This window comes from Melanerpes formicivorus, unplaced genomic scaffold (genome assembly GCF_026170545.1).
Source record: "Melanerpes formicivorus ecotype bairdi unplaced genomic scaffold, bMelFor1.0.p_v2 SCAF_74, whole genome shotgun sequence".
Classification (NCBI taxonomy): domain Eukaryota; kingdom Metazoa; phylum Chordata; class Aves; order Piciformes; family Picidae; genus Melanerpes; species Melanerpes formicivorus.
The window spans coordinates 266,125-291,010 of NW_027142426.1; the positions used below are offsets into that span (position 1 = coordinate 266,125).

Genomic DNA, 24,886 nt, shown 5'->3' on the forward strand with positions numbered 1-24,886 from the left:
ACCCAGTACCAGAACAAGAGGACACAGTCTCAAGCTGCGCCAGGGGAGGTTCAGGTTGGATGTTAGGAAGAAGTTCTATACAGAAAGAGTGATTGTGCTATGGAATGGGTTGCCCGGGGAGGTGGTGGAGTCGCCATCATTGAAGGTGTTCAGAAGGAGACTTGATGGGGTGCTTGGTGCCATGGGTTAGCTGTTTGGGTGGGTTGGATTGGTTGATGGGTTGGACACGATGATCTTGAAGGTCTCTTCCAACCTGGTTTGGTTTATTCTAATAATAAAGTGCTGTCTCACCGAGGCACCAGTCACCCTGTTCTTCCTCACTCGGTGACACAGTGTCTGCAGCAGCCCCAAAGTGACCATGGATGGGCTCTTTAAGAACTAATCAAGGTACAGTAAAACTTGAGAAAATCCTCTGCACTCAGGGAACATTATACTGGAACTGGATCATGGTGTAAGATGCTGCAGAGATGCCTGACTGCTCTCTGGGCAAGTAGACTGTAAGGAGAGGAAAGGCTTTTTGGGAGGGCACAATCAGACCTGTTCTAAAGGAAAGGTTTCTTCTACTTAGTTCAGGAAATATCTGAGTGGTCTAGAAATTTTTGGAACTTTATTAACGTGCCAGCTTTGGTAATGACCTTGTATTATGGAGAAGGCATTGTTCTGACTTTGAATTATTTTTTAAAATCATTAGTATTTTTATCATTGGGATCTTAGAGAGTTTATAGGGACTGTCATGTATCATAAACCAAAAAAAAATCCAGTTGGTGAGAACTCATTCTGAACTATTTTAGTGTTACACAGAAGTGTTCTTCATTTTAATTCTGTATTTAGTTTTCCTCAAGGGTCTATGATGAAAGCCCAATTACTGAGCATGTTTGAATCATCTTTGTATCCTGGTGTAGTAGAAACAATAATTATAATGTTTTTGTTGAGAAAATATTTCATGCAATCTTCAATAGTATTACATATTTTTTGTGACTGCAAATCACTTTATTCAGTTTATTACTCTGGAATGGATTTTAACTGCTGAAAGGGCATGAAAGACATTACTTAAACACCAAGCCTAATACATAAGTCTTTAAGAGAGCTTTCTCAGAGTTTTAATAACCAATGTATTAGAAATTTCATAATCTAGCATCGCAGATATACATCAGGTTATCATAAACCCCTTTACTGGTGTTGGTGTGGTTACACAAAGTTAATATCTAAAGCTGACCCTGCCTGCTTGCTCAAGGCAGTCCCTTGTTATCATCCTGCAAACCCTGAGCCACGAATGAACTATCACGCATTCATATACCTGGCTATGACAATGCTATTGCCAGCACTGGACACAGATTTATTGAGGTGTATGAAATCAAAGTGTTCACAGAAGTTTCAACCTGTAAATCTTAGGTGGCTTCATGGTTGTTTTGTCTCACTCTGTGCTGTGTTTTTATTAAAGCACTGCACAATTGAAGGATCAGTGGCTAAGGGAGTTTGTTGATGGGTGTAGGAGAGGCTGAGGGAAGGTACTGGCACAAGGAGAACAGAGAGTGGAGAGTAATGAGATGGTTTGAGACAAAGGGTATAAGATTGTACCATGATGGGAAGTGGAAATATGTTTGGTGTAACATAACCTACATGGTTACAGTGAGGTTGGTGGGTGTTGTGGTGGTTGGAGGATGTTTAGGGGCTGGTGACCATGAGATAATTGAATTTTCAGTATTCAGTCAAGCTAAGAGGGGTAGTAAGAAGACCTCCACTCTGGACTTCCAGAGGGCGGACTTCAGGCTACTCCAGGAACTGACTCAGAAGGTTCCTTGGGATAAAGCCCTTAAAAACAAAGGGGTCCAGGAGAGCTGGACCTACTTCAAGGAAGAACTCTTGAAGGTGCAGGAACAGGCTGTGCCAATGTGCTGGAAGATAAGCCGCCGGGGCAGATGGCCAGCCTGGATGGGTAATGAACTTCTGAAAGAACTAAGGGAAAAAAAGAGGGTGTATCATCGTTGGAAGAAAGGTGAGGCAACCCATGAAATGTTTAAGGATGTTGCTAGGTCTTGTAGGAAGAAAATTAGGGAGGGAAAAGCACCTTTGGAGCTTAGACTGGCCTCTGCTATGAAGGACAACAAAAAGTCCTTCTATAAATATATTAATAGCAAGAGGCAGCCAGTCACTAGTGGTGTGCCCCAAGGATCAGTGCTGGGCCCTGTGCTCTTTAACATCTTTATTGATGATCTGGGTGAGGGTATTGAGTCCATCATCAGTAAATTTGCTGACAATACCAAGCTGGGGGCAGGAGTTGATCTCCTGGAGGGTAGAGAGGCTCTGCAGAGGGACCTTGACAGGCTGGACAGATGGGCAGAATCCAAAGACATGAGATTTAACATATCCAAGTGCCAGGTTCTGCACATTGGCCACAACAACCCCATGCAGTGCTACAGGTTGGGGTCAGAGTGACTGGAGAGCAGCCAGGCAGAGAAGCACCTGGGGGTACAGGTTGATGATAGGCTGAACATGAGCCTGCAGTGTGCCCAGGCAGCCAAGAGGGCCAATGGCATTCTGGCCTGCATCAGGAACAGTGTGGCCAGCAGGAGCAGGGAGGTCATTCTGTCCCTGTACACTGCACTGGTTAGGCCACACCTCAAGTCCTCTGTCCAGTTCTGGGCTCCTCAGTTTAGGAAGGAGGTTGACTTGCTGGAGCGTGTCCAGAGAAGGGCGAGAAAGTTGGTGAGGGGTTTGGAACACAAGCCCTATGAGGAGAGACTGAGGGAGCTGGGGTTGCTTAGCCTGGAGAAGAGGAGTCTCAGGGGTGACCTTATTGCTCTCTACAACTACCTGAAGGGAAGTTGTAGACAGGCAGAGGTTGGTCTCTTCTCCCAGGCAACCAGTACCAGAACAAGAGGACATGGTCTCAAGCTGTGCCAGGAGAGGTTTAGGCTTGAGGTTAGGAGGAAGTTTTACACAGAGAGAGTGATTTGCCTTTGGAATGGGCTGCCCAGGGAGGTGGTGGAGTCACCATCACTGGAGGTGTTCAGGAGGAGACTTGATGGGGTTCTTGGTTGCATGGTTTAGTTGATTAGATGGTGTTGGATGATAGGTTGGACACGATCTTGAAGGTCTCTTCCAACCTGGTTTATTCTATTCTATAGGTATTGGTTGGAGCCTGGAAAAGACTGGTCATGAGCATGTTTGACAGTGTGGGTACCAAGGATGATATGAAGAAGGAAGAATAATTGGAAGGTGCTAGAAAAGAGGTGAAGAGCTGCATGAAAACCCTTGGCATTAGAGTTTGGGATGTGCAATGTGAGCTCAGGGTGTGGAAAGAAGGATAGGAGAGAAATAAGCATAGACCTAGGGCTGTAGTAAGATAAGAAAGGAACAGGAGTAAGCCATAGCTATGTTTGAAGACAGTTTGGTACACTGCAGCATCAAAGTGGGACTATCAATCCATGCCTGTATAACCTTGGATGTAAGGCTGTGTGATTGGTGGTTTTTTTCCCCTTTTATTTTTCCTAAATTTGAATGGCATGCTTGTGAAGTCCTCTACTGATTCATACAAAAATGGGTAACCACTGCCATTGCTATGTCAGTAGGAACTGCAAAGATGGCATTTTTCAGTGTCCTGGCCAAGCAGAGTCACATGGACAAAATAATACTGTAATGCTGGGATTGAGTATCTTCACTTTGGCATTTTCCAGCTTAGTTTGGCTTTACATCCATAAGAGTGTTGGAGCTTTTTAGCATAATATTATGGTTGTGTGTCTGGTTTTGTGTTTGTTTTTTTTTTTTTTTTTCTTAACAGAGTTGTAGATATATAACACTGCTTATACTAATTTGTTTAAATTCTCAGCACAATTATTATGAAAGGTGGAGTATTTGCTGCAGTATCTTCATTATATCCCCATTTTAAACTGGCTTCATGTATTGAAGAGAGACTACCCCTTTACTTCATGACATACTACTTTCTTGTGTCTTCGCAGTTAATACTTGCCTTAATATCTAGCTTGGAGAATTACACTTGCAACAAGGATCTGGGAAGGTTTTAGTAGAAAAGTCAGAGTTTGATTTTTCCTCTTATATATATATATATTGTTTCTTTTAATTTTCCTTTTAATTGAGTCTATCAGCAGGTGAAATCCTGACCTTGTGAGAAGTAAAAAACAATGGTCCAATTGACTTCACTTGAGAGAGTAATATCTACTGGTTTTGTGCTTTGGCAAAGACAAGGCTCAGTGTCCTGTGATTGAGTGCTGGACTAGGCAACGGAAATGAGCCCCTGCAAACTCTGGAACTGACCTTTGTTTTGAGTAATAAATCTTGAGGGTTTTTTTGCTGTTGTCATGTGATAGTCATCTGGTTGGAAACTATAAGAAGGCCAGTATATCATAACTGATTTTGTTGAACTAGACCACAAATTGCACACTGAATTTGAATTAACTTGAGGGATTGAGCCTTAGTGCAGAGGTGAGGAAAAAGCTGAGAAAGCGAACAAAGCAAAACAATTGGTTTCATTTCTTGCTTCTAAATGTAAACAGAGCAGAAACACCTTGACTAGTCCCAGGACTGCTGTCAGGACAAAGTGTTGCCTTAAGACTTCTTTCCCCTACTGAGCGAGCATGAGAATATTTCCATTTGTTTTCAGCTCATTTATGTTGCACATATGCTGTGGGATTCATCTCCCTTAACTTCATTCATATAAAGTTATGCATCTAATGAAGAAAAGAGTGAAGAAAAAGTGCCAAAATTCTTCCTGTTTCTTATGAGCTGTTTTAGAACTTGACAAGCAGTGCCTTTAACCTTCTCTGTCTCTGCATATGAAGAATGTTTAGTTAACTTGTTTAGAGAAATTATTAATTTTAAAACAGCTGAGGTTAGGTGAGAGAAGTCCTACCAATAGTGAACTTTGCATTAAATGGATTTTTGTGAAAACTGTTATCCCAAATCTTTCTTCAGCACTAACATTGAGCAATGGTGTTGAGAGTTGCCAGAGCGGAGGGCAAACTCATTTTGCTCAGACCTTGTGTAAGCCCTCACCACACTAAATTGCAGAAGGATGGTCTGGCATTATCCAAACAGGATAGTGATTGTGATAGGTAAAGAGTGTGATGTGTGGTAGCTTAAATGTGTGAAAAAGATTAATAAATCTGATATTTTAATCTAGTGACCTTGGTATGGAGGACAGGACTAAGGATCATACTGATATCTATTGAATAAATATTGAATTAGTTAGTTAGTATTGAATAAACACACACAAACAGTGTAGACAAGTGGGCATTTAGCTTTACAAAGTAACATTGTCAATATTTTTTGCATTTATGTGGAGGACAGTAATGTACCAGTTGTGCAATATTCACTGAAAGCAAAACTTTTCAAACTGTGTTGCCATGTTGCGACTGCAATTAAAAAGATGCATGAAGGTATTTCCAGAGAATTACCCAACCTTAGATGAATACATGGTGTGAAATGCTGAAGCACCTTCCTCTTGGCCCTGAGGTAGGAGAGGTGGCTTAAGGAACTGGTTGCTGCTGTATTGTGGGCAGGGAAGTCTCATTTTAAATAGCCCTGAAACAGCTTAAAGTTGTTGCTGCAGTTGAACTGAGTCCTTGATGTCTGGGACATAAGAATTACAAGTTTGGAATAAAACTTTATTTAGCATATCATTCCTTTCTGCTCTGTGGTAGACACGATAACATGGTAGGAACAGATTTGATAATCTACATATTTCATATTGATGTATCTGCTTTGTGAAGCCTTTTGAGTACAACAGATCTCAGCACAAGACAAATGTGTTAGCTTTTTCATCTGTGCTCTTCCTCCCATGCGGTGGCAATCTCCAGATGCCATAACTAAATACAGTGTTGAACTGAGTAAGTTAGAAATGCATCTCTCTACTCTAGGCTTGTCTTAGCCTCTGTTATGCAATGTGTGAGTTTCATGTACTTTAATCCATTTACAATTTCATATCTGTTTGTCCATCTCTTTGCCAAGCTGAGCTCTATATGTTGCTTCAGAAAATCAGCTAACACTCTAACAATGAGCAACCTGAAAATCTGTCAGTCTTGAATATAAGTGGATAATTGAAGCCATTTGCAATAATTGGATAAGTTAAGCTTTTAATTTATATTTATCTTTTATTTATAATTTCTGCTTTGCTTGTGCTTTGATACAGCACTTACTGTGTCAGAGCATTGTCTAGCTGAGTTGTTGTGAAATTTGATAGTAGTTATAGAGCAGTCGTTTTTTTAATGGCATTATTTGCAAGATTGATATCTGTCTGAAGCTACAAGCACTGGGAACTCTAATATCAAGATAACAGGAGCTAAATAATTCTCAGTGCTTCTGAGCCAGAGCAACAGCAATTTTAGTGCTAAAATTTCCTAGAAAATACCTCGTTGCTGAGGAGAACAGAAGAGGAAATAAAGTATGCTGCTTGTCTTTCTGATAAAAAGAAACTGCTTCCCCATTTACCCCCACCTCATCTCAAGGATTAAACTAGCCAAATAGCAAGTCTGTTGTCATTGGCCTGTCTGGAACCACTTGGGTTTCTGATGGTAGCAAATAATCCTCCAAGGTCAGCATGAGTCTCTAATATCTGCAGTGCTTCTCTGTTGGTTACAGCAAACATGTGTGACTGAGCGGACCGTTTGCACGTCAGTGCATTCATTGCCATGTTATATGATACTGTTTTCAAGCATAAGAAATAACAGGGGTACTGATGAACACCACCAAATATTCTCTGTTGGCTTTGTTACCTTCTCCACTAAATGAACTGTGAAAGTAGTAAACTCCAGAACTCTGATGGAAGTAAGGAGCACTCACACTCACAGCAGAATTACCACCCATGCCAGAATATTACCTAAGCTTGCTTAATGCTAATAAATCTTGTTCTTTCCAGAACAGTCCAGGCTTTTCAGAAGTTTTCAAAGCACCTGCAGCCTTACAGGTTTCCTGGAAAGGAAATCCCTTTTTCACTTCTGAAATGAACCCCAAAATGGGGAAGTCATAATAAGGTACCTGGGTAATGTTTTTAAGGACTGGTAATCTATTACTGTGCGCTCCCACGTGTACAGCAAGGGCTTCTCACGACGAAGCCAGTGAAGAAAATTGTTCTGATGATTGAAACACAAGTTCTGGTTTTTCTCCCAGGAATAGGCTCAACTGCTGAATTATGTTTTAAAGAGTTATCTGGCTGCAGTTTAGGAAATGTTTTTGGCATGTTCACAGCTCAATTACTATAAATTTTGATTGGAAATTAGTTTTTCAAATAAATTGTGAGGTTATTCAAGTTGTAGCAAATATTTTACCTGAAGAAGCATAACTGCTGGTAGTTGCAAGTATTCTCCACATACAGAATACCACTGGGTTTGCCTGATAATGAACCAGAAAACTTTCTACAAACTGTGAAAGAAATAAGCTCTTGAAAACAAGGATTATTTTTCCTTTGTTTTGCTGCCTGCTGTCTTTATTCACAAAGTTTGTTTGCATTTGATTAAGACAAATTGTTGTTACAATTTCATACACAGGAGTCTGGGAGACTCCTGTTAGCAGTTTGGTTTGGAGAAGAGCCATTTCTAGCAACATTTCTGGGTTTATGGTTTATCTTAGAAAAATAGGAATGAAACAATAAAATACAAATGTGAAGGACATGACTTCATTCATGAGTAAAGGTTAGTGACCCTCTGCATTTCAGAGTTAAACTGTTTCAAACTTTATGCTCGTGAATGTATCTAATTTCAAAATGGGATTCTAAAGAAGAAGAAGAATTGATAAATAAACTGAAAGCCTTACAAATGTATGGAAAGAGAAAAGATCTCAGCAGCTAAAGTGAGAATCCTGTGCTCTGGATGTTTCTGTGGTATTTTTCCTTGGAATTATTTTCCTCTTCCTCTATTTTTTTTCCCTTTTTGTCCATCTGTTCCATTTTCCTGTTACTTTGTGATAGGTCCCACCCTCCCACCTCCATCCATTCTGTTTCATTCACCTTTGCTTTGCTATCTCTATTAACAATCTAACTCAAATAATGATTTATTGGGGAATATAAATTCACTATAATTAAACTATCCCTTATCAAGAAAATTGCCCTTTTCAGAGATAGCTCAGTGAGTTAACTTTTAAAATGTTATTGAGGGGAAACAAACATTTATTGTCCTTCTTTAAGGCTCCTCTACTTTATCTATGCCAGTACCACTAAAATACCAAATATTGACATTGTGTATTGGTAACTATTTTGGGTTTTTTTTGGGCTGTGATATTTTTTCTTCTGGTTCATGTTCCAGTTTTGTCTGTACTGCTTTGTGATATCACAGTATCACCAAGGTTGGAAGAGACCTCAAAGATCATCAAGTCCAACCTATCACCCAAGACCTCATGACTAGACCATGGTACTGGTGCCACATCCATGTGCTGAATAAGTCAGTTAATCTTTCTCATGATTACATGTATTGGGAAGGTTATGCTAATAGTTCCTTAATATGGGGAACCTCAAGTTAACTGTGCCATAGAATGTGAAAATTGTTCTTTATCTGAAGATCAGAAGCAGCCCCTTCTGTGCCTGTGCATGTGCATGGAAACCCCTTTCCACATGTAGAGCCGAGTACTAAAATATAGTTCTTAAAATGGTGTAACTCTAACAATGCTCACTCAGTGTTAGCAATTCATTCAATGTAAAGGCTCAGAGATAACTCACAATTCCCTTCAGGATAACCACAGCTTGGTTAACATTTATTTGCAACAGCAGTGATTTTTTAGAGCATGTTTACTCAGATGAAAATATATTGGCATTTCTATTAAGAGGGTCATTATGAACTATTAAGTTTAAATCACTAATCATGCTAATGTTGAGAATCACTGCTAGATAACTGTTCAGTGATTAAAATATTTTTAAAGGGCTTTTTGGCTTAGATATAAGAATATTGCAGTATTACATGTGGTTTTTATATTTGTGCCTCCAGAGTGTTAAGGAATTGCTTCCATCATACTTCATGCCTTCGGGGATTTGTTTAAAAAACCCCAAAATATCCTTAACAAAATAAATAATCCAACAAACCCCACACAATCCTCCAAATATTTGCATACAACTGCTTTATTATGATATCATTTGCATATATCTGCTAATATGTCATTTTGTGAATTTAGGCTTATTGCTAGCTTACCTTTTCTGTAGCATTCCCAGATTCCTCATTGTCTCCTTTGTAGTGGTGTTGAGATATTTAAAGGAAATTGTGGTTAAGGACCATTACATAGAAAATGTAGACACCACAAGCATATGCTGCATTTGGTGTAGGAAAGATTAAATTTTCCTGTTAGATCTGTGAAGGTGAAACGTGTAGTCCACATGTCTGTTTGTGTCTAATTCTTCAAGGGAAAATGTCAGTTGATTGTTTATCACTTTTTTTTCTTTGCATTTCTGTAAAGAATGCTGCTGAAATGTAATTCTTGGGGTTCTTTTTGTTGGTTTTTGGTTTTTTTTTTTTTTTTTTTAATAGAACCTGTGTAACAACTGAAATCATAATGAGCAAATCAGTAAAGTATCCTCCATACCAGATGTTTCTAGTGTTACCAAGCTTAAGCTTTTCTGAGCAACTTCTTAGGGAGGGTAGGGGATGAATCTTCATTTAAATTTATTTCTCTGAGGTAAAAATGTAATTGAAACACATTGGGATCAATAAAAACTATATAAGAAGCCTTGAATTATTTTTCTAGCTCACTAGGTACTAATATCTAGATGCTGGTATCTCATGAAATCCTATAATAATTCTTCTTCCTGTGAGTAAGTAAATATTTCAGCACAGAGAGTGCTTGTTTCTCTCTTCTCTGTCTCCCTTTTGTATGAAGATTTTTTTGACACTTCTTTCACTTTTTTTTTCTCTTTTCCAACTCATCAGAGACTTGATCTTTTATATTAGATGTGCACAAAGTAATAACACAGCTATGGTTTTTAATATAAAGGAGCACACCCCCGCATAAATGCGCTGTATTACAGTAGTTATTTTACATATGTGAGAGCTAGAGGTGTAAAATAGTTCCAGCAGGTCACTAACACACTGAAGATGAACTTCTGACACCACTGAAATGTTTGAGAACCTGTTGTGGTGCATTGTTAATTGTAGGATTCTTTCACCTGTGTATGCAGGAAGGTGAACTGTTATATTTTTCAGTTCCCAGTTTTGGCATAATTTTGGTTCCCAGTGTGGGAATCATTTCAGTTAAATTCTGGTTTTGGTCAAATAGGTTTTTCTAAGGCTAGATGAGTTTACCTGGGGCAAGGTTTTTAAATGTGGGAACAGTCAAAAGACAGGGCTGTGCACACAGCACAAGGCTCTGGGAAGCTGGACTTAATCTGCGCTCTCTTGCTTTTCTGTATCAATCTAGGCATCAATAGTGTTTCCAGTTTTTAATCAAATCTTTGTGACCTGTAACTCTGCACTAAAGAAAAAGATATGAAAATCCTTCCTGCTGGAGTCTGCAGGGAAGATACAGAAGCCTAGCAGAGGGTAGAGGCTTTAGTGAGGCTTATGTTCGCTCATGGGTAGGCTCTGTGATGAGACAGAGATGGGGAAGGAAAGGCTGTGACATGTGTCTGCGTGGTAGACCTCATTGAACACAGCTGCTCCTTGTAACTGACACAGCTATACTTGAACTGGTCAGGTTTTGTTGAACCATTTATTCTGAACTGGCAACCAGAAATATTTTTCTTGGTTCAGTTTCCATTATAGAGCAAATTGTGTAGCAATCGACATGAATTCCAATTCCATTTTGATTTATATCCAGAGAGTTGATAGAAGTGCATACAGTTCTGTGAAGGGAAAGGAAGCACAGCTCTCCATTCTGTGTATCAGCAATGAGGGCTTGTAGCCCTCTTGCTTCATGATACAAAATATTTGAAAATATATGTGGGTGCCAATGTTGGGTCAAAAAAAAAAAAGAAAAATAATACTGAGTGTTGTGTAACTTATGATTCTTCAATTAATTTTGAGTTGTACATATATGAATGTTCAAGTAGATTAAATACAAACTGGAAGACAGTTACTTCCATAGTTAAAATACTTGGCACTATGAAGACACATGAATTTAAACTTAGAAATTCTGTAATGTCTTTTCACTAAAGAACATCTGCGGCAAACCACTACACGAATTAGATTGTTCAAGTAGCTGTGTTTTTCTGCAGCCCTTTCTTCCCCCCCCTCCTTCAGATGACAGTGGTAAAGAGGGATAACTAATACAGGGAGTTCTGGATATTATTAAGGGGAAAAATACTACTGAATTGCTGTTGTTCAGTAAATATTGCTTCTGCAATCACAGGAAAAAAAATCTTGTGATTACATACCATGTTAAGGTAGTCTGTATGACACTTCAAATCTGTTAACTAAACAAACCTAGTATCTATTTCACTAATCTTTTATATTTGATGTGATATTTAGAAATTCCTTTTTTTTTGTTAGCTTTGGTTTTTTTTTTTGTTGCTGTTTTTATTTTGTTTGTGGGTGGGGGTTAGTTGTTCATTGCTGTGGGGTTTTTTTGGTGGGTTGCTTTTTGGTTGGTGGTTTTTGTTCAGTTAAGTGCTTTACTACAAAATACCTCATTTTAATTCTAGGAAAGATGTGAAGAGGCAAAATAAGGTCCAGTGTGAAGCTAACTCGTATGTATCAGTGTAAGAGCTGCAGGATGGGTGCTGAGCAGAAGTGGGACAAATTGCTTGTTTAAAAAAATGTTCTTGGTCAGCAGTAACTGTTTTGTATCACCAGCCAGGGGATGCCAAGGGTTAAAAAACACATTTATTATTATTTTTTTAATCTGGATCATTAATTTTAATTCTATGAAGTATATCAGATATCATGTGGTGACAATGAATTACACTGAATTACACAATTCTCAGACCCTGTTGTTATACTGGAAGGAACTCTTAGATTTAAAGATGTTGTCTGTTATTTAAAAGTTGACAGACCTTTTTTCCCTCTTTTTTTTCAGCGTCTTGTTGAAGCTGCAGAAGATGCTTACCTGAAACATGAGTTTGATGCTGACTTACAGGTAATTAATAATTATTTTCTTAACTATTTATCATCATACTATACCAGTTTCTATAATAGCTTTCTTGAGGAACTGCCATGGAAAGCCAAGTATGTGAGTAATAGAAGGCTGCTGATTACAGAAAGCAGAATTAATGAAGGTTGGCTCAGTATTTTGACAAGTTACACATTTAGCGTTTGTGTGTTGGGAGACCAAGCAGGTGGATTTTACTCTTTTAGAGATTTCATTTAAATTCCCTGCATGTCTGCTTAGGTCAAGATTTCTAAACACAGCAATTAGTGGCATGTTTCATCCTTGCAGTGTACTGGCGAGGAATTGCTCTACAGAGAGTTGAATTTGCAGATTGGGTGGAACCCACAGGGATGAGATTAGTATGACCTTGATTTGCGCAAATGGTTTGCCTTTGGGTCTGTGTCTATAGCAGACATAATTTTTTTTCACTTGCCTAGAAGACCTTAGAGCCATAGATCATTACTGTCTCAGTGTTGCCTTTAGAAATAATACGGCAGGGAGCAGCACTGCTCACAGTTGAACGTGTTTAGACAAAAAAATCCTTGCTTAAATAAGACACAATAGCAAAAAAAGACAGAGCAAACAAAAACCCCAAACCAAACAAAACCCCCCAAAACACAAAAAAAAAAAAACCCCAAATGAAAACAACCAACAAAACCCCAAACTGCTCCAGGTTAATTTAGAAAACAGGATAGTTTAACAGAAAATGTGTTACTCAGTACTCAAATGAGTAAATGTATCCTTGCCTGTAATGCATTTGTAGATCCTTGGTTTCTAGAATGCTGCAATAGGTCAAGATTGGTTTACGTTGTCTCTATCTAGATTTATCTTTGAAACCTTTTGTGAATATGTCCTATGACTATTTAAAATTTGAGCTTAATCATTAAGGGCAACAGAAACTTTTGGGGAAGACTTTTTCCTCCACATGTGTCTAAGAAACACAGAAAATTGTAAGCTCTGTTTTCAGATTTTACCATGGTTGCATCCTGTAATCACAAAGCATTTTATTTTAATGAAAATATGATACAAATTACAGATTTCTGTGCAGAGGGGGGGAAAACAATTAGAATGAGCTTTTTGCAGTTATGGTTAAAAGGTTGTGTTTAGGAGGCTGTGATACTGATGTCTGTCAGCCCATGTTGGAGTAAGGATAAAATGAGCACACTGAAACTGATAGTTCATATTGCTGTTGTATTCAATGTATGCTGTGTTCTGTACTGAAATGCTTTCAAGTTCTATTACGTTCCAGCCTTGTGAGGTGTGTTATCATTTTTTTTTTCCTTTTTAAAAACCAACCCAAAACCTTTAAGCCATGGAGAAGTAGGAGTTATTGTCTGAATAAATCAGAAGCATCCTTAACAGAAGATTTTTGCAGTAAGTGCTTCTTCACTGCAGGATAGTTCTCACTTTGACTAAGTCCTTCATTTGCTGAGGCTTTGAAGATATTAACACTTTCAGGAAGCCAGTTAAAAGCCATTTGTGTCAGCAGCATTAACAGGACAATCAAATCTTTGTGTAGAGCTCCGTTGTTTATTACTGTCACGGTCCATTAAAGCTAATCAATTGTTAATCTTGGTTTCAGCGACCCCTTTGCAGCCCTTCCTGGGTGATTGTTGTTCTTTATCAAAAATCTCATAATGCCATCTGCTCAATATAAAATAATGGCCAGAATGATTTGGTAGTGTACGTGCAAGTGGAGGGGGACAGAAGGCTTGTATAATATACACTGTATATAATTCTGCTACCAAAGAGGAATTTTTTTGGCGTTGGTATTGCCTTGGCCGATGTGTGGAGGGACAGGATTAAATGCTTTGAATTAGTGGCATGTGATACGGTACCAGTCTGCCTCTTTGTGCACAAATATTCTGGAAATTCAGAGAGATCATAAAGAATGTGCTTTTTATTGGTCCAACATCACCTTCTATGTCTTAGAGGACGGTATAGATAATATTATGTCAGTACATAAAAATGATATAAGGGAGAAATAAAAATTATATTATTATTTTTATTGACTGTGAAAAAACACCAACTTAAAGGAAATAGTAACTATAAGAGTTTGTCTTTTAGACTGCTGTTATTCTCTTCAGCAGTGCTGAAACTATAGTGTTTGGTTAGGCTAGCTGTGATCCCCTCTGGGCATTTTTCTTAGTAACATTATTGGTTTTGCCTTTAGTTACTCTATAGGTATTGTAATCGATATACTATAAAATATAATGATCTAAGGACTCAGCTGTCTCTCTCTGGGTTGAATCTGTTGGCACTACCAACAAAAACCTTGTAGTTATAAACATAAATAAAATTTCCATTGAATTGAAAGAAATAAATCAAATTGAGTGATAGGATGTTTAACTCATCTGCATTATACATTGATTGTTTGAGTAATGACCAAACCAAGAATTGCTGACTTTAAAGACATACCCTACAGTGTTTGGGCTTTGGAAATTCTCTTTTTTTTCTGATAGGGATGTGAACCAAGATCTGCAGTCAGGAAGCCATGCCTCCTGATTTTGTGGTTTGGTAGGATGGGGAAAAAAATTACAGGAGCCGACTGCCAAGTGATTGCCCATTGGAATGGGCTGCCCAAGGAGGTGGTGGAGTCGCTGTCATTGGAGGTGTTCAGGAGGAGAGTTGATGGGGTACTTGGTGCGATGGGTTAGTTGTTTGGGTGGGTTGGATTGGTTGATGGGTTGGATGTGATGATCTTGAAGGTCTCTTCCAACCTGGTTTGGTTTATTCTAAATAAAGGTTTATTCTAAATAATGTTCTACGCATCTCTAATCTCAGAGCTCAGATAAAATCACACAAATATCATGACATTGTAGAAAATTTAGGTGCCAACACAGGCCACCTGACTGTCACACATTTTTTACCACCTTGCTACTAACTGCATGAAAAGAACAGGTGAGTATCACATTGATGTATTTTTACACAGCAAAATCTGTCCAGTTTCCATTTGATTGAGGAATTTTGGTGGGAGGAGAAAATCTCTATCTATGTGGCTGTATCAGCTGCATATGCAACAAATAAGTATATGACAACTCCAGAGTAAACTTTTACACTTCAAGAGCTTCTTCCAAGGGTCTGTACACTGTACCAATAGTGTTTCTGTGAATCATAACAAGGCAGTTCATGCCTTAAGAAATACATAAAGCATAAAGGAAGGAAATGATCAGGTGGCTAAAACTTCACTCAACAGTTAACAGTTATGTGAAATGTCTTAATAGATTTGCATCTAGCAGAAGGTGTTACTTTCTTGTATTTCCCAAAAAAATTCTCTCTGGCAAACAAGCCAACAAAACCAAAAGATGGTTGTATCATCTGAACAGTCTGAGGATAAGGTCTTTGTCACAGTGTTGTATAATTTTTTTTTTCCTCATATAATTTCTGGTTTTCAATAATCTCAGGTGGTATGTGCTCAGCAGTGGGACTGATGCTGGAGTTCTCCATGGAGCTTTGCTTCTTGCAAACTTAAAAAATATCTATAAATTTAAGGATCAATAAAGATACTTAGTTCCTACCCAGTTTTCATGCTTCTGACCCAAATGGCAGGAGGAGGTAATACAAGATTTTGTTGTGACTATCGGTTCATTTGCTGAATGGGTTCATTATACAAAGACATTTCCAGGGTAGTTCTTTTATTTTGTGTGCTAATTAAGTTCATTAGTTCACTCACCTTTCATTCCAGCTGGGTTTTCTCTGCTTGTGTGCAATCTGGTAATAAAAAAGCAAGGTTATGTCTTTTTAATAGAGTCGAAGCTAGTGAATATCGATGTCACCTGAATTATGAGATGTATTTGAATTGTTTAGTTTGATTTTCTATATAAGATGGGAAAGGTTCAAGTGCCAATACTTCAAGGCAATTGACCTTATTTCATTGTTGTCAGAAGTGTAGAAGAGGATTAATCAAATAGTTTTTAGGAAAGGATTACTATCTTTTAAGAATACTCTTAGAGTTAATTTAGTGGGATAAAAAAGGAATAATGGTATAAGGCTGCTTTTCATGATTTATTTTTTTTTTTTTAGATCTATAACATATGGCTGAGCCTTAAGGAAGAGATTTTCAAAGTTATACCACAGTTAGGTGCTGTTCTGCCAGATTTTGCTGGCTGTTAACTCCTAATTGCATTCCATGTCCTTGGAAATCTCATCCTTTCTCTTATAAAAAAAAAAATAATCTTGTGAAATCAGCAGATGGATAGTTAAAGATTTTTCCAGTGGTTTACATAGGTGAACAATGCACTGTTTTATATGCATTTAACGAGTTTTTTGATGTCTACAAGAAATGAGACTTCAAAGGTTGAGGAGAAAGCACAAACAGCAGAAGAGGGCTGGGGAACAAAATTTTCCAGTTCATAAACTCTGCAGCTCCTGGCTCTATTGCTGCAGCTGTTAATATTACTAGATAGCCTTTTGTTGCCTTTCAAAAGGAGAGACCTCACTTTTTAGACGTTTTAAAATTCAACTGCTGGGTAGAAAGCTTAAATACAGACATAAAAACATAACTTAAATTGAGGCAACTTAAAAAAACTGGCATCAGTATTTATTTAATGATGCCATGCAAAAATTTATAATGATTATTAAATGCTTAGGTATTTAATTAACATTTAATCAAATAGATGGTAATTACGTTGATATCAATTACTGGAAAATATGAAGACAAACGATTCTACATAATCTTATTAAACTCCTATAATAACATGTGCATTACTTTCATCTTAGTATTTCCAAAAGTCTTTTTGCATATTTATTATCTCACTAATTTTGAATAAGGCACGTGATAGCTAGATTTACAGTCTATTGGTATTAATATTTTTCTGGGTGTTAGAATAATGTCCAGAATGGAAAAGGAAGTCTCTTCGGCTTCAAGCCCTTATTAAACCAATGATTAAAATGACTTTCTGAAAAGTCCACTGAAAATAGCAGGGGAGCATCTGAAGTTTGATGTGCTTCATGGATTGTTTATTCAAGCTGTTTACTTGCAAACTCAGAGAACAATCTTTCTGAGTTGCAAGCCTGGAAACCTAGTCTGGAATCTGAAAGTCTAAATTCCACTTTAGACTTTCTTTCAAATATTTTGCAGACCAAAGTGAACTCATATATTTAAGTAGCATTTACACAGTATACCCATGGCTTGTAATAAGGCAGGAGAAAGAGGTCCTTAACCTGCACCAATCTAAGCTGTTAAACTTTCATAGATCTATGAAACTTTTGCAGAAGGAGCTACGTACTGTGGAAACATTATAGTTTATTCAGTTGTCAAATCTGCCTCTGGAACTGTTTTCTGAGGTCTCTCGCACAAGTAGTTCATCTTTGTGTTCCTCTAACACTAGTAATACTGTGACTTCTGTACAGTCACGTTCAGGCTATGTTACCAAGTTTTCTTAACAGTTAGAATTATTCATTACTGAGCAAAAGATAAGAGATCAAGGAAGGCCATTAAGTGTAGAATTCAGAATGTCACTGAGACCCAAATAGCAAGAACAATGCCACAAACTCAAGAATTACACTACAGTTTGAGGACTAAGAGGAAGGATGAAGCAAATAGAAGCATGAGCATCTAGTGAGCTACAAGGTATAACAGGATGTGACTAACAGATAGTGTCATTATTCAGGTTTATTTTTTCCTTTAATTTTTTTCTTGCTAGAGTGGCTGAGCTGGTTTTGTGTTCTCATAATTTCTGTTGACAAGGAATGAGTCTGACAGCTAAGCACAGAAATGTAGAGTTTCACTTACTGTCTCAGAAACAGAGATGCAGTCGATAGTTTCATTTGTAATTTCTCTGCTGCAAATAATTGTTTGCCATTTTGGTGCCATTCTGCCTTACATAAGAGAGGCATTAAAAAAGAACCACCTGTTCAGTTCAATAGCTATTCTACCTACACAGCAAAAGAACCAGCAGCTATGGGCTGAATTCACTAGTGCAGATACTGTACTCTGTCTCTAAGAAAGTTTGGCACAGTTGATGGAGGTTGATTCTTCTGTCTGCTGTTATAGGACTCATCCTTTTGGTACCTTTAACAGGCTAGACTCATTAAATGACTACTAGAAGTAGTTTCCAGACAGTTCTGGGTTTATTCCTGCCTGCCTCTCTCATGATAGCTATCACTATCTGAAGTATGTGAATTGGATACTGAGGAACACACTATAAATTCTGTTCTACTCATAGTATCAGTCAGGGTTGGAAGGGACCACAAGGATCATCTAGTTCCAACCCCCCTGCCATGGGCAGGGACACCCCACACTAGATCAGTGCTTTTAGCCTGGCAATATCTGCTGTAAATTACCACAGAAATCTGAAATCCAGAATTGTCAAAGAACTGTATGCCTGAGCAGATAATTTTGTTTTCATGAGGTTTTTCCTATTATAGGGGTTTTTTTATCCCTTTTTAAGATTTATTTGCTAGCAGAAATGAGAAGGAAATGGCTTTCTCATCTTGTGAGTATTTTCAAAATTTCAAGTTCTGCAATTAAACATTGAGGTATCCCAAAGTTTTTCCTGAGCAAGAGAAATGTCTCCTTTGGAACTTCTCATAATCAAATAGGTGGGGCTCCCAGTTCCGATATGAGAAGCCTGTTTAAGTTGCTTCTCTAGTGCATATTAAGTTACTTATATGATGTGAAACAACTGCAGCAGATGAGTTTGTGAGGCACTTGGCCTCAGAAAAGCCTGATGGATAGGGTAGTTCTGTTGGGTCACAGAGACTATAGTTTGAGTTTCTGTTCAGAGGAGCTTAATTCAGAGGATACATTTGAACTGCTGTATATGGCTTTCCTTCTCTGGCACAAGTTAAGGTTCTAAATAGAACAAAAGTTCTCATTGAAATACTGATAAAACTCAGAATTTGCAACATGGAATCCACTCTTTTATTGTCTCTGCAAGGCAGTTATTTAGCTTATTCCAATAAAACAGATAGCAGAATAAGTTAGTATTGTTTGGACAAAGGGATAATGATCTACCAGAAGGAACTGGTCAAATGAAAACAGATCTGTTCCCTTCCAAGCAGGGGGAACAGACAAAAGATATAAATAATGTTTTAGCAGAAAATCAATAATACTTGTTGCTGCAGCCTTAAAATTAGATTGAAATTTGATGTATCAAGCTGGGAGTGAATGTAAGCTTGTAAGAACTTCGCTTGAGTCTTAAAAATATTTCCTCTGCAAAAGTGCTCAACCTTCTTTTCAAAAATACCTATTCTAGACTGGCAATGTGGCAGCCTTCTGCCGTCATGTCTGTCTTTCCACAATGCCAAAATAGCATGTGTTCTGTGCATGCCACAATTTATCACTAAGAAGCTGGTGATTTTCCCTGCATTTCAAAGCATTGGGAAGATGAACACCTCCTGGGCACTGGGTTTACTGGTCTGAGCAGGGATGTAAGAGTATGTAGAACAAGATAAATGAAGCAAGGGGAATCTGAGATATGTGAAAGGAAGACTATGGACAATGCAGAAGAAAGCAGAAACTGTAAAAGGGTAGGTGTCAGAGAACTGTAAAGTGCAAGAGAAGGCTGGAGGACAAATAATCAAATAATGTCCAAAGGCAAACCTGTGAAGTGTTAGTACCTTCATTTTTCAAGTGTACTGACACTAATCTTTTTGTGAGTCTCTCTAAACCCATTACTTATGCTCACAGTCAACCTAAAACAGAAAAAGTTTTCTGATACTCAAAAAAAAAAAAGGCAAACCCCTCTTTCCTCTACATGTCTGGTGCCAGGTTGGGCAGTTACAAAAATGAAAAGAAGCTGCTTGCCATGGGCTTCATTCTAAAACAAAGGAAAACCTTCAGGGAGAGAATTAGAGTAGGTAACAGTCCAATGCCATTTAAAAGGGAATTTCAGAGGAGTCTAGCAAAATGTGTCTGCACAGGGAGCGAGGGAGGAATGCTACAGAGGAGAGAAGGAAAAAATCACAATGTTTTTGAAAAATGTGTGCTTCTTGAGGCTTCCCTAAACCTCAGAGAAACTGATGTGTTTAAAACTGTGTCTAGTAGATGTTCATGCAACTACCAATTTCCACTTCTAACTAGCCAAGAAAGCAGCTGAAGACCCAGAGAAACATGCAAGATGAAGTTAGATGTGCCAGTGCTTAGTGGTTGGTTTATTGGTGATACCAAACTGGAATTTGGGATTAAGAATCACTTCGTAGTGGCAGTTATTTGACTGACTTGCTTGTTGAGGATTGTGGCCCTGAGATGAGTGATGCCTGGGGAGGTGGTGGAATCGTCATCATTGGAGGCGTTTAGAAGGAGACTTGATGGGGTCCTTGGTTGCATGGTTTAGTTGATTAGATAGTGTTGGATGATGGGCTGGATGTGATGATTTTGAACGTCTCTTCCGGCCTGGTTTAGTCTATTCTAATCCTGTTCTGCTCTGTTCTATTCTATCATCCCCTGAGCAAAAAAGAGAGCTAGTCATCATGAGGTCTGTGGTGACAGGTTGGATTTGATGATCTTTGAGGTCTCTTCCAACCTTAGTGATACTGATACTGATCTTTTGAAAATGCTTTCCAATGAAGTTTCTACTGCAGAAAAAGTCATCTACTCAGTAGCTTGAACTCTGAGCCAGGTGCCTTCTACCTGCTTAGCAGCAGTAGCCCTGCCCTCAGCATTGAGCAGCTTCACACTGTGAGCTAGATTTACTCCTAGGTAGCTTTAGTCCTGTCAAGATCTCAGTGGATATTTCAACAGAACAACTCTCCTTGGTTTAAGCAATACCAAAGGCAAGTGAGGATTTTGATCCTGTCAAGATTAATTTTGAAATATGCTGCTCTGGCTTAACATTCCTTTATCTGTGGATGTTCAGTAAGTACCAGTCAGCACAGGGAGGAGATGTATAGAGATTGTTGTCGTCTTATTTGTTAAGACTTCTACACCCAAGATGCACAGCACATTCTATTATCAAAATGCTCGTGTTTGATGTGCCTGAATCACATGCTTTCAGACCCATCTGGTACATATAGTCTAAAGAATCTATTTGAAACATCTAATTCTCTATGTGCTTGTATGTATTTTGTATCTGCATTTTAGTTGCTGGTATGTTGAAAGGACAAAGGTGCTAAGGTGCCCAGAAGAGCAGGCATTGCTGGAGTTAATGTTTTTATTTATAAGGCTCGTTGGTCAATGATACTGAGCTCTCCTCCAGGAAAAAAAAAAGAGAGAGAGATCCTTAATTCGCTCTTGCAAAAATCAATGCCCTATTGTTCTCACTTTTCTGAAGTCACTGTTTATAGCATTGCTCTCCTTCCCTCTCTGAGGAATAATATAATTTATTGGAGCAGTTCATTCATAGTCATTGTGATATCTATCTTTTGGGACAGAGATACCTTTTGCATGATGTACACACTGTTAGCTTCAAACTCTTCCTGTTTGCTTTATGTGGAAGGGTTTGTAATCAGGAATATTTATGCATCCCAGTACCCAATTGTGCTGTGCTTGCTGTTTCTGCTCTTCATAGAAAATTAAACTTTTTTTTTTTTTCTTTTTGGCTCACACCTACCTGAAAAGCAAAAGATTTTAGAGTATTACCCTATGGATTTATGATTACTAGGCAGATAGCCAGTAATAAGCAGTGATATCTGATACTACAGCCCAGACATTCTCTGTTTTTTTCCACCTTTTTCCTATTATCTTTAAGTTTATTAAACTATAAATGAGAGAAATAAATGGCAGGCCATCCTTTCTTTTTTTTGAGGGGGTGGGAGGGGGTGCCTGATGGTGAGATAAAAGGTCATCTATTCTTCTAGACTGGTATTTAGGAATAGGCAAATTATTGAAAAGGGTTGAAAGTAATCTGGGGTGTGTGTGTTTGTTTGGTGGGGGTTTTTGTTGGTGGGTTTTTTTGTGTGGGAGAGCAGCTTTTTTGCTATGCAACAACCATTTTAAATAGAAGTAACAGTATTATAGATAAAGATTTAATCTGTGTGTCTGAGAAGACACCAAGCAGTTCATAGCTTTAAATGAGGTCATATTTCTGACTTGTATAGTATGCAAGTGTGTAAATCTTAGATGACTCCACTGGAAATATTTCCCTGGTATTTTACATACTGCTTATTGTGGGGAAAAAAGATATTTCCTTGCCTTTGGCTTATAAGAAAGATACAGACTGAAAAAGAGCTACATCTGTACCTTAACATTTCAGTTGCACATAATATTTCTTTGTTTCTGAATCTCATATAATTGCTGACTACAAAATTAAAATACCAAGCTCATTATTTCAATCCTAAGATACAACTTGCTTTAGACTTAGGCTTTGTCTCTAATTGTAGTGTCTGTGTTGAGCTTCATTAACCTGAAACAGAAGGAGCCCCCACTTTTGTGTTGAAGTTAATTAAAACTGGTAATGATTATTGTCTGAAAATTTTCTGGGTTCAAGTAGGTTATTTTGCCTCTGCCTCTATTTTCATGCATCATTTCATCAATCATGTGGTTGGTCGATTCATAATATAGGGGATTTGTCTGAATTCAGTGAGCTGTGGGGGTTTTGTAAATCATAAAAATACACTTGCATATTTTTTTATTGTTCAGTTCAAAGCTCCTCTTTGTGAAATAGCCACTGGTGACTTTTAAACTCAGCTTTTCTGAAAATTATTTGAAAAATAAAAGCAATTACTGTTCCATAAGTAATAGGTAATAGCACAAACCACAAAGATAGATCAATGTCACAGGCCACAGTTAATGGCTTTCAGGTATTTTTAATATAAAGTTTGAAAATGCCAAAATATGACAATTCTGTGATGATGTGTAAAAGCTTCAGACATAGAAGTACAGTCTTCTAAACTGTATTCTGTCCTTGACTGAAGCTCCTGCTTGACAAAGTCTGCTCAAGACCTTTCAGCATCATGTGGAAAAGTGACTTTTGCAGCAGAGTCTTTGAGCTGGGGAATGTCTGTTATGTTAGAAGGGATGGTGGATGTTTTGACTGTAGGGCTGGTAATGGCCATCTGTCTGGCAGCAATGTGCTGAGGCCTGTACAGTGTTGTAGGGCTTGTGGGTGCTAATACTGGATATGTAATTTTAGGATAGGATGTATGGAATTGTGATGAGGCAAAATGGCCTGGATGGGAAATTACCTGAGGTTGTAAAAGGCTGTGGAATTTCATGGAGGCTCCGAGGGCTTTCCAAGATTTACTTCACAGTCTACCAGTTGATGCTGCCACCACCAGTTGATCTTGCCACCACAGTGCAGCCACAAACTGTTCTGCATGATCTGCTCTCCTTTCTGTCTCCTCCTCTCTCATGAGGTTGCCCAGCTCAATTCCCGTCTCTCCTGTGCCCTCATGAGAGCAGCAGAGGGCTGTTGAGGATCTGATGAGTGAAAATGTGTGCTACCCTGACTCATTCTCACTCTCTTGCTGTTAGCTACACCGTGCACTGCCCTGGATGTTTTTGCCTGTATTTGACACAGAGTCTGTCTATTGGTTGATCATGTCTTACATGAGGTTCTTTCATACCAAGCTGAGTACTTTTTTTCATAAGACCGTGTATCACTTGAGATCCCTGTGAATGTTTCCCTAGCACAAGCATTGTGTCTCCTACTGCATTCATGTAGTAGCTGGGGGTCCAGCTATTTCCTGCAAACACTTAGGAAATTAATAATCCCATGAAGTATCACTATGTGATACTGTGATACTGTGATACTCCTGGGCCATGTCTAAAGAAGGGCAACTAATCTGGTTGGGACCGACCAAGACTTATGAGGAGTAGGTGAGGGAATTGCAGGTTTTGGGCCTGGAGAAAAGGAGGTTCTCTATAACTCCCTGAAATTGCAGCAAGACAGAGGTCTGTCTCTTCTCCCAGGTAACAAGGGATAGGACAAGAGGAAGCAGCCTTATGTTGCACCAGAAGAGGTTTAGGTTGGAAAAGTTTATCAAGCACTGGAACAGGCTGCACAGAGAAGTGATGAAGTCCCCATCCCTGGAGGTATTTAAAAGCCATGTAGATGTGGTGCTGAGGGACATGGTTTAGTGGTGAACTGGCAGTGATGGGTTGACAATAGGATTTCTTGATCTTAAAGGTCTTTTTCAACCTAAACAGTAAAGGCAGGGATGCTCATAGCTAAACACACACCTCTCAGTGAAGGGGTAAATCCTATGTTGCTGCTGAAATTTACCCCCATTTTTACTGAAATTACTGTACAGATAAAAGTCTATTGAAGTAGCTCTCTGGAGGTCAAATTATTATTGTTCTCCTAGAAAGACCCAAATTTCCAGACTTCAACTACCTGTAAAATGTCAGTGACAAGAAAAAGGCACAGTAAGGAGGTCACATAAAAGATGGTGGTGTTATGAAAAAATTACTCAATTTCTATACCTGCTCCCCTTCCCTACTGAATTCCACCTCTCTGAGCTGCAATTTTCTGCAGTTTTACTGGATTTATATTCACTGAGATCTACTGCAGGTTATAGATTGGGAAATCTCTTAAAGATTAATTGAGATTCAGAAAATAAGAGTATGTAGTATGTATTAGAAAAATACTTGAATCCCAAAAAGATTCTTCACTTTTGGTCCAAGTTCTGCATTGAATTCTAGAAACTAGCAGCCCACAATTATCCTATAGATGAAATTAAGTTTTTAATTCCTTGTAGTCTCTTGGTAAATACCTTACTATATATTTTCTCTGCAAAAATGTCCTGGTCCTTGACCTTTCTATATATTGATAGCACCAGCATTCCTCTTGAGTTGGGGGTTGCTGGGCTTGTGGAGAAATTAAATGGTAATTAGGGAGATTCTTCTGAAAGAAGGCAGTGGTAGATACAAGGGGGAGACAAGTACCCCTTGCATTCCTAGTGGTGCATGTTTTACACTTTCCTTCAAAAGTGTTTCTTCATCCATTGAGCTTTTTTTCACCCATTCCTAATGTTTCATGAGTTG

General features: G+C 38.4%; 1 protein-coding gene across 5 annotated transcripts in view; it reads left to right on the plus strand.

The window, feature by feature from the left end:
• Positions 1-24,886, plus strand: part of CACNA2D3 (calcium voltage-gated channel auxiliary subunit alpha2delta 3) — a 432,799-nt gene that overhangs the window by 120,342 nt on the left and 287,571 nt on the right. For all 5 annotated transcript variants that reach the window (XR_010990518.1, XM_068163805.1, XM_068163807.1 and 2 more), the window contains exon 4: positions 11,947-12,006. Coding sequence is in view for 4 of the 5 variants with exons in the window: in XM_068163805.1 (XP_068019906.1) it covers positions 11,947-12,006 (60 nt within the window). In the remaining variant the exon portion in view is untranslated. The remainder of the gene's footprint in view (positions 1-11,946; positions 12,007-24,886) is intronic.